This window comes from Gekko japonicus, unplaced genomic scaffold (genome assembly GCF_001447785.1).
Source record: "Gekko japonicus isolate JY-2015 unplaced genomic scaffold, Gekko_japonicus_V1.1 scaffold2643, whole genome shotgun sequence".
Taxonomy (NCBI): domain Eukaryota; kingdom Metazoa; phylum Chordata; class Lepidosauria; order Squamata; family Gekkonidae; genus Gekko; species Gekko japonicus.
In genome coordinates, this window is record NW_015162031.1 from 87,861 (window position 1) to 98,416 (window position 10,556).

Genomic DNA, 10,556 nt, shown 5'->3' on the forward strand with positions numbered 1-10,556 from the left:
CCCAGTGGTTAAACATTGGAACAATTGTTTTCTGGTCTTTATTCCATATTTTGTATATGTATGATTGTATGTATATTTTTACATATCAGCCAGCATGTTCTATTTGTATTAGACCTCTGAAAAAGGCCTGTAAAGGCCAAAACACGTTAGATCTATTTCATTAGCCCTTGTATGTTTTTATATTTGTATATGAGATATGAATGGGCCCTTGTTAGTTATTTTAATTTGTGTTGAATAAATACATGTATATTTTTGTATGTTTCATAATTAGATTTTTAGAGTTGGCCCTCTTCTATTCTTGACTAACCTTTTTAGGTTCTGAATTCTAGGTTTTAGGTTCAGTTTTTTCCCCCTTTTCTCTTTTTTGTCCATACGGATCAGACCAATGGCCTTTCCAGTCCTATACTCTGTGTCACACAGTGGCCAAAACCCAGATGTGAATAACAACAGCAACAACAACAGCAGCAGCAACAACAATATAATCATTCCAGTTGTTGGTTGTCTAGCATAAGTGCCTAGAAATCTCATGAGACACCTGGGAATTTTGGGCACTGAGCAGATAATACCATTTCAGATCCAGAATAATCCTGCAAAGAAAGCAGAATTGGTTGGCAGCCCCACTTTACCTCCTACTATAAGGATGCCAGTCTCTGAGTGGGACCTGGGGATCCCCTGGAATTTCAGCTTGTTACGCCAACTGCTTTATTTACAGCAGATGGCTAACTAAATTTAACGTGAAGTTCTGGCCAACGTTTACGGAGGTTGTGTCTACCCACAGAGTCCCAGTGATGGAGACGAGACTGGTTGTTTTTCCAAAACAAATAGTCCTTTTACTGAGCAATATCAAAATCACATACACGCAAAATCAGTCTCTCATTCTCGCATGCAATCAAGTTCCTTTAGAGTTACAGAAAGATATCAAGATAGTTTCTTTTACTTTAGGAGGTAGGCAGGAAAATCGGTTCATGCTTGCCTGTTTCTAGAAGTCTGTTGTAATGAAAAATAGGAGTGGTTGGAAAAGTAAAAAACCTAGGGGTTCAACTAAATCACACTGTTCCAGAACCTGCCAGTCAAGTGTGTGTGTGGATCCCTTTGGCTGCAGTCCAAAGAGTTCCATAATAGACAGAAAGGGTTGTTGAATAGCAAGACAGGAATTCAAAGTATAAAGGAGTAGATGAGAGGAGAAGTGACTAGCAAAAGCCTAACGTTTGGTCTTTACTTTTATAGTTGAATCTCCAGGTGGGTGGCACCTTGGCAAACTGTAATCCCACCTACTTACAAGTCAATCTCATGACCTCCCTCATTGGTGCATGTAGAAAGGGGCAGGTATTCTATGGGTTGGGCGATATTTGAAACTCTACACTCTATCTCATGGAACACCATCTGGCCAGGTGTGAAGTCTCGGCTTCCTGTGCCCTCGTTGATGTGCAGATGAATCTTGGTTTTACCAGGCGGACAAGGCACCATCAACAGGAAATGGCAATTCAGATGCAAATCAGGTCCATTGTTATGTACTGATACTATTATGTGAATCGCCTAATCCACCTCCTATGTTAAGCTTTGAGCCAGCCAAGGCTCCGACAGCCCTAACAGACTATTGGTCGCTTCAGAACAGTGACCAATCACAGAACGGCTATTCCCCGAGCGGGAAGAGTTTGCATTGGACTTTATCCTTGCAATCTTATTGGTTGTTATGTATATAGTAGGTGTAGCTATGTTAGCCCGGGAATGTTTAAAAGGAGCCCAGCTCCCTATGTTTGTTGTCCTGGTTATGAAATCGTTTGAGTGCTTGTTCGTTCCTTTATTAAAGCTGAATCACTTGCTGAAATCACTCTCTGAGTCTTTGTTAGCACGATCTAACATCCATGTTTTGCATGACATCTAGTTTCCTCAACAATGGAGGAATTTCTTCTTCTTGGTTGTTGCCTCTGTCCACAATGGCTAACATGTGCTTCTTCTTCCCATAAGGCTTTGAGCTGAATGTGTGCAAGCTAAATTAACATGAAATGCAGGCAAGTGTTCCCTATGTGAAATCTCTCACAGTAGATGATGCAAACAGCTTCCTCTAGGCCTATGACATACAGGTGTGTGCAAAGTCCATGTGTTGCATGTGTAAGCAGATATAAAACCATAAATTAGTCCATTTCTCAACAAGCTGATCTCCAGACTACAGAGATCAGTTCTTCTGGAGAAAATGGATGCTTTGGATGGTGGAGTCTATGGCCCATCTATGGTCCACAGAGGTCTCTGTCTTCCCTGGGCTCCATCCCCAAATCTCCAGAGGTTTCCCAAACTGGGTCTGGCAAACCTACCCCCCATCCCCCAGCAGTGGTCAGGGGGGATCTGGCCTTTTGTCCTCATCAAGATACTGCCTTTTGTCCTCAACAAGATTCAGTAAGAGGATTTCCTGGAGCTGATAAGGTGCTTAGCATAAAGATGTGAAATTTTGATGGTTGATGTGAAATTTGGGAGTGGTGATTTCTTGGCCATGGAAACTTCAGGCTCTAAGTTTTTGTGTGTGTGAGGAAGGACAATCCAGTTTCTGGAGTCATTATATGTTATCAACACCATTAATTCTTATGAAACAGACAACAAAACAGCAACCAAAGTGTATGTAATCATCTTTTTGTTGCACTTCATTTTAATGGAGCCTACATAAATTCATGTGTTTTATCTTTTCCACTCATTGATTAGTTTCAAGTGTGTGTATATTATAAGTATAAAATGATTATAAATATAAGGTTATGAATAATAGATTTCACTGTATTATTGGGTGACTCTACATAGACACTAAAATACATATCGACAACTGGGGTTGAAGGTAGAATTCTAGGTTGTTATCTTACATAGGAAGCCATCAGTGTTTCCCATTTATTTCTTCAAAGCCCACCCAAGAAATGCAAGGGAAATTAGTCATGGCTCTGCCCAGAGCCAACTGGATGTCTTTGTTTCTCAAGCTATAGATGATGGGATTCATGACTGGGGGCAAAACTGTGTACAGAACAGCAGCCAACAAATCCACAGTTGGAGACGACAAGGCTTTGGGCCTCATGTATGAAAATGAAACAGTGAAGAAAAACAAACAAAAGACTGTCAAGTGGGGAGTGCAGGTAGAGAAAGCTTTTTGCCTGCCCTGAGCTGACTGAATCTTGAACACAGCAGAGAAGATGTAAGCATAAGAAACAAATATGAATGTAAAGCAAAATGAGCCTAAGATAAGTATATTGGCAAGAACGAAACTCTGAGCAGTTGCTGTATCACTGCAAGATATCTTAAATAACTGAGGGATATCACAGAAATATTGTTCAATAACATTGGACTGACAGAACTGTAATGAAAATGTGTTCACAGTATGTACCAATGAAAGGATGAAAGAGGTGACCCAAGACACAGCTGCCATTTGGAGGCAAACATTCCAGTTCATGATCCGCTGGTATCGTAGAGGATGGCAGATGGCTGCATAGCGGTCGTAAGCCATGGCAGTGAGAAGCAACAGCTCAGAACCTGCAAACATAATCACCAGGAAAACCTGAGCGACACATCCAGAGAATGAAATCTGCTTGCTGCCCATCAAAGAATTGACCGTGGATTTGGGAACTGTAGTTGAAATGTAGCAGGCATCAAGAATGGAAAGGTTGACCAAGAAGAAATACATGGGGCTGTGGAGGTGGTGATTCTGGGCGACAGTTGCAATCAGGAGAAAGTTTCCCATCAGGGCCACTAAATAAATGGCGAGAAAGACCACAGCATATAGAACCTGTAGTTCCTGAAGACTGGCAAATCCCAGAAGGACGAATTCTGTCACAGTTGTTTTGTTCACCATTTGATTACTTGGACAAAGTCTGTGAAGAGGAAAGAAAATGTGCTGTCAGAATGATGATCTCAGTAGAGATAGCATTTGAGGATGTGTATGTAAGCCTTTTTCAGAAACTGAGAAAACAACGCTCCCGGAGACCCGGCGACGCCACTGGTCGCCGGGGGCTGATTTGCCACTCCGAGAAAGACGGGCAGCAACAGAGCCTGATGCCTGGCATCAGAATGCAGGCAGGGGACGGAGCCAGCCTGAATGACTCCCATCCAAATACTAACTGAGGCCCATCCTACTTAGCTTCTGAGATCTGATGGTACTGGGCAAGCCTGGGCTATCCAATTTTTTAAAAAATGTTACATTTTGATTTACCGGATTCTCCCCAAAACCTTCTTTACTTTATTGCATTGCTGTTTATTTCTTAAGATTTTAACAGCACAGACCTAAATAGAGTTACATCCTTCTATATCCACTGATTTTAATGGGCATAAAAGGGTATAACTCTTCTTGGGATTCCACTGTAATTTTTTTTAAAAATTAAGTTCCTATTAAAACATGTATGTAAAAACCCCTTTCACAAAAGAGAGTAAAACATATTACATAATGCCTGGAATGGATTAGTACCATAAACACTGAAGAATAATAATTATGATTTCATGATGAACCACTAATGAACCACTAATGAACCACTAATTTCATGATGAACCACTAATGAACTGTTCCTAGGCAAATGATTTCATGATTCCCACAGAGTTCAATGGGGTTTATTTTCAGTAAGTATACATAGGTTTTCCAAATGTATCATGTGCCATACAGGACAAATTCACATAAACTTGAATGAGCATAACTATCTATTTAAACAACAATGATGATTTGCAGATAATATGTACAATGATAATTCCTTATGCTGGAATAATTATGGTGGAATAATTGTGGTGGAATTATTATTTCAGTGAGTTACCAATACCTGAAAATGTCTTATGCCTGTAAGTCAAATTACAGTTTTCTCCTCTGTGATCCACTGCTCCAAAGACCCTCTTATTATTGCACAGTATTAGTCAAAGCCTGTTTGAACCCATCCTCATACTCTAGCATGTACAGATTGTGTATGCATCCTTTCCTGTCTTTTTCCTAGATGAATATTAGAACAGCCCTGCTGGATCAGACCAAAGGTCTATCTAGCCAGCGTCTTGTTTCCCACAGTGGCTAACCAAATGGTCCAGATCACCACAACAGGGGTACAAAGCCTCCTCTACTGCTGCTGCACACCAGCAACTGGCCTTCAGAAGAACTGCCTCCAACATGGAGAACTTATGGTGCTTTCCTCTCAACTCATATCATACAGTTGGGGGAGACAATCTGGTCTACCCACCAAAACTGGGCATCAGTATTATGGATATTTGATAAAATAAACAGGAATCTTGTCTCACCACAAAGGTTAATGCATTTTTATTCTAGCACAAGCTTTCTTGGACGAAAACCCCATTCCATCACGAAGTATTGTAACAAACTCACACATCCGTCTCCTATGGATATTTGTTGAATTACAATTGTTCCCCCAGATTCAGCCCTGTGTTCATCACCATCCAGTTCCATCCACCTCTTGTCCCTTTTTTTCTTTCACTAAAGCTCTGCTACTCTTGAAAATTCAAAACTCAAACTGACCTGACAAACCATTTCAAAGCGGTATTATGAGATTATTCATCTCTTCCCTTTCCTTCAGATGTTCTTTTAGAGCAATAAGAGTACAGGAGATGCATTCTGCTGTACTGTTGTGGATGTTTGAAGAAAGTACTCTCAGCAATGTCATATATGTTTCTATCTGAGTCCCAAGAGATACACGTATATCAGGGTCATGGGAAATGCACGAGGAATCTGCAGGGTTTTTTTCTGCCTGTGTTATAAATCCATGAAATTCAGTGGTGGGGGTTAACCATTTCCATACAGGCTACTTGTAAAATCACAAACATCCCTTAAGTTGCTTTATCAGACTTTGTAAATACATGGAAGCCAATTGTGGTTGTTTGGTCCCGGTGCCCCCCCCCCCCCGGCCCAATTCCGGCTCGTAGAGTGCCTGGTGGTAACTATTCTTATCAAGGTTCCTGGGACTTAAGAAATGTCCATGCTGAACTTTGAGACTGTATATACAAAAGCCTGCCATACAAGTTTGAAAATAGATGGGAAGTTTTGAAAATACTAGCCAACTTTGACACATAAAACAAATAGCCTCCAGCACCAGCTGTCATTTTTACAAGTAACAGTGCAAGTTAAACACGGCTGGGCTCAGGAGGGAAGGTCTCATGTAAAGTGGATAGCCAAGAGAAGAAGCTTCCCCCCCCCCAACTTTGCCATAACTATAAGTGTGTTAGCTTCCTTCAAAATGAAGTCAGATACCACCAGATCAGGGCTTTTTTAAAGCTAGCTCAATATGTATACTTACTTTGTGTATGCAATAAAATATGTTGAAATGATATGTTTATTTCAATAGGCTTATGGTTAAACAGAGCTTCTGCCTCAAAAAGCTACTATGAGAGTTATGCATAACCTCACTCTCTGACATTGTGTGGTTGGCTGAATATCTCACAGAAGACATTTTGTAGCTGTGCCCACCATATTCTGTTAGAATTCCAAAGACAGATTAAAGCTTCAGTGGAGGAGAACATCTCTCAGACAGACCTATTACCTTACACAAATAATGGAGGAGAACATCTCTCAGACAGATTAAAGCTTTAATCTGTTTTAGAGATGTTCTCCTCCATTATTTGTGTAAGGTAATAGGTAAATCTGTTATCAAACTCCATGTGAATTGGGCAGCTTTTCCAATGAAGTGCAATTTTTCATACATTATCAAACTATTGGTTAGAAGAAGACGTCTGTCGAAACGGCACTGCATTCCAGAGACTACCGTCCCGTTGACCTTCTATCTTTATGTACCTGAATTTATAACTTGAATGTATTATTATTACTTTTGTACTTTCATATTCATAACTTCACAATTTTTGTTAAAGAAATATTGAGCGCACTGTGCACAGTCTTTGCGGATTTATTTTTGCACTATAATTTAGACACCTATGATGAGTCCTAAATAATCCTGCTATAGAATTTACATCTTTTCAGTACTGTCCATACTGCCACTTGGATATACTTGTTTCTGAGGCTGTAAATGATAGGATTCAGGATTTATTTTTGCACTATAATTTAGACACCTATGATGAGTCCTAAATAATCCTGCTATAGAATTTACATCTTTTCAGTACTGTCCATACTGCCACTTGGATATACTTGTTTCTGAGGCTGTAAATGATAGGATTCAGCATAGGTGGCAAGACATTGTACAAAACAGCAAAAAGCAAGTCCACAGTTGGAGAAGAAAGTTCTTTTGGCCTCAAGTAGGAAAACATACCTGTAAGCATAAATAAACAGAAGACTATCAAGTGGGGAGTGCAAGTAGAGAATGCTTTGTATCTGCCTTGAACTGATGGAATTCTCAGCACAGAGGAAAAGATGTAGCCATAGGAAACAAAGATGACCACTCGATTAGCTTCTGCATCATTGCAAGAGGTCATTTCTAGCTGAGGGATATCACAAAAAAACTGATTGATAATATTGGACTCACAGAAGTGTAAACTGAACAAACAAAGCCATTATTGTTTATTTTGCATTTAAATTTATACATATCAAAGCCATATTAATTATGGGTGTATTTTTTAAAGAATTCATTTTTGTATATTTACTTCCAGATTCTCTGGAGGTAGATAAAAATCCCTTAAAGCATCCAGTTCAGAATTTTTTGTTATATTGGGGTCAGTGATTGTTGTAACTCCCTCTCGGTTATAAATGTGGAAGAGTTCTAATAATGTATTGATTGTACATACTGCCAAAGTAATATCTGGTGCAAATGGAAGATTAAGTCTCACTCCTTTTTCATCCCTTCAAAGTTCTATGAAAGTTTTTTGGTTGCAGAAGAGATCTTACGAACATTTTAAAGCAAAAACCAATAACCACAACAAACTCACAAAGCCTCTCCCAGCACCTAAGTATCAATATTTGGTGAACTTGTTACAGGGGAAATGTCTTAAGAAATAAAACAACCTTTTTTAGATATAAAAGACTCAAGAGTGGCTTGTATCCTACCTTGTCATTCAGCAATATTCGAAGCCTATTTCCAGACCAAAAAGCCTTCCTCTGACAGAAGTGGTCATTCTGCCAAGGACAAAATTTCAAAATCACTTAGGAGGTGATGCTATACATCCTCACATGAAATGTTTTCTAACCATGGCATTCTAAGCAGAGTTATACCAGTCTAAGCGCTGACTTAATGGACCCAGTGGTTTGTAGTTCTGTTTCAAACTGCACAGTAAGATGGCAAAACCTGGACCTTGGTAAGGAAGGCACTGTACACTGCCTGGACTTTCTCTCCTTCATGCCTTTATGAAATTCAGCAAAGACTCAAAAGTTCTGAAGGATCCTCATTATCATTCAAGTTGCATATGTTTTTTTTTTGGCCCCCCGAAGGGGATTTTTTAATTGATTTTCTATAAACTACAAAGAAAAATAGGAAAGAGAATCTAATATCTGTGGGAGAAAGAAAAGTTAACCACTAAAAACCCAAGTTGTGAAGATGATTAAGTTGCATATGTTAAATACCCAACATTAGTTTCCCAATGATATTGATCCTATCCCCGCCCTTTCAACCAAAACCCCCACTTTCTTGCAAATCTACTCAATTGCATGTAGTATCACATTGTAATTCTGTACTTGCATCTAATGTTACATCTAGGAAGATTGCTCCTTATAAAGAAACAAACCCACACATTCAGAGATCCCATTTTACTGAGGGAAACCAGAACATTCCTTGGAAGTGCGTGTGCATGAGTGCCTTCATTCACCAACATGGATGAAAGGAAGAATTCTCCTACTGTGGGGGAATCAATACTAATTTTGTCTACCCCACTTGTATAATTTGTCCTATTAAAAAGCAGGAGGTGAATAGTTTTGAGACCTTTTTATCTGCTTGTATGGTAGTCTTTACGGGGAATTTCACATTACCAGTTTTCTCCCGGTTTCAAACCGGGAGTCTTCCGTTTCCAGTTGAACCGGTACAGGACTGCCGTTTCACACACGGCTTGCCCCTACCGGAAAGGAGCCGATTCACAAGCGGTTCGGCGTTTCACACACGCACCGCTTCGTTTTCCCGCCATTTTCTTCCCACGCGGGCGATCGTTTTTTTTTTTAAAGGTTCGGCTTATAGCGATATATCGCTATACCAGAACCTCAAATGGTCACAATAACGATCCCATTGGAATGCGACTCCTTAGAGGTTCCGGTATAGTGATATATCGATATATCGATATAAGCCGAACGTTCAAAAAAAAAAAAAAAGCCCGCGCGGGCGAAAAAAGGCGGGAAACAAGCGTATCGGAACCGGGAGAGGGAACGGGAGACTCCTCGGAAGCGGTTGACAGGTAAATCACTTCCCTCCCGGTTCCTATACGGAAGAGAGGCTTCTGTGTCTGAAATGCCACTTAGATCCCGGTAGGGAACCGATTCCTAACCGGGTTCTGTCTGAAATGACAGACCACAACCCAGTTGAGAATCGGTTCCCTACCGGGACATAGCGCCTGTCTGAAATTCCCCTACATTTGCCACTTAAATGCTATTTCAAGTTCAGACACTATATACTGTACTTTAGTTCTTAAAAATAGTTCCTGAACATTGATAGTGTGTTGTTTGTTCAACAAGGATAATGCTCACCTCTGTAGCTGCTTGTCACAGATGACGAGTGTGTTTGAGCTCCAGATTGTTGTTTACTGGGGAAGCACATTATGAAGAACATAAGAAATCATTTGTGGTTTTGGTGGTCTCTCAGGGAGTTGCATCATGGAAATGCACCCTGAGGAACAATGTACCAAAATGATGTCACTGAAGAGTATTTTTTCTCTCTCTCAAATCTTTTCTGTTCTGGCTCAGAAACTTTGGTTTTAAGTACCTGCTACCTACAAGAGAGTATAATCACTCATGCATGAATGGAAGGGGTACTCTATAGTATATTTTGATGCCAGTACATATCTGGTCCTTGTGGTGGCCTCAAAAGTGGAGAAAGATGAATGGATGGCTGCAGTGCTTACCTGACTCTCAGTCTCTGTTAAGGGGGCAGGTTGTCCCCATTGACCAGGTTCCTATGCTGCTCAGTAGAACACTGGGGGCGAAATTGGGGGGACAGGTGTAACGTGATGCCATGATGTTGCTTCTGGTTGAGTACCCAGAAGTGATGTCATGGTGTCTCCCATAACTGGAGACACCGCTTTTCTAATGCTGCTGATCATAGGAAGACAGCATACGTGCAGGCAGTTTCTCTCTGTGTAGGTGATGTGTTCATAAGCTGATGATCATGCAGATGGTGGAGAGGGGTCAGTGCCCTCCTGGCTGCTCTCTCTCTCTCTGTGTGCATCAGGCAATGCATGGAGGAATCATGTGTGTACTGGGCTTCTGTGGCTAACAGAATTGAATGGAATGGAATAATGAAAGAATCTGAAACATAGCTGAAACTCCTGCTGATGTGATCTTGGGTCAGTCACAAGCTCTGGCACAGCTGTCCTTGAAAAAGATCAGTTTGTGTCAGAGATCTCTCAGCCCCACCCACCTCACAGGGTGTCTGTTGTGGGGAGGGGAAGGGAAAGGAGTTTGTAAGTCGCTCTGAGACTCCAAGTGAAGGGCGGGGTATAAATCCAATCTCCTCCTCCTCCTC

General features: G+C 40.7%; 1 protein-coding gene across 1 annotated transcript; it reads right to left on the minus strand.

The window, feature by feature from the left end:
- Positions 1–2,857: 2,857 nt before the first annotated feature.
- Positions 2,858–3,823, minus strand: LOC107105551 (olfactory receptor 14A16-like). Its single transcript, XM_015405547.1, has one exon. It carries the CDS (start codon positions 3,821–3,823, stop codon positions 2,858–2,860), a length of 966 nt encoding a protein of 321 aa, XP_015261033.1.
- Between the last annotated feature and the right edge of the window lie 6,733 nt (positions 3,824–10,556).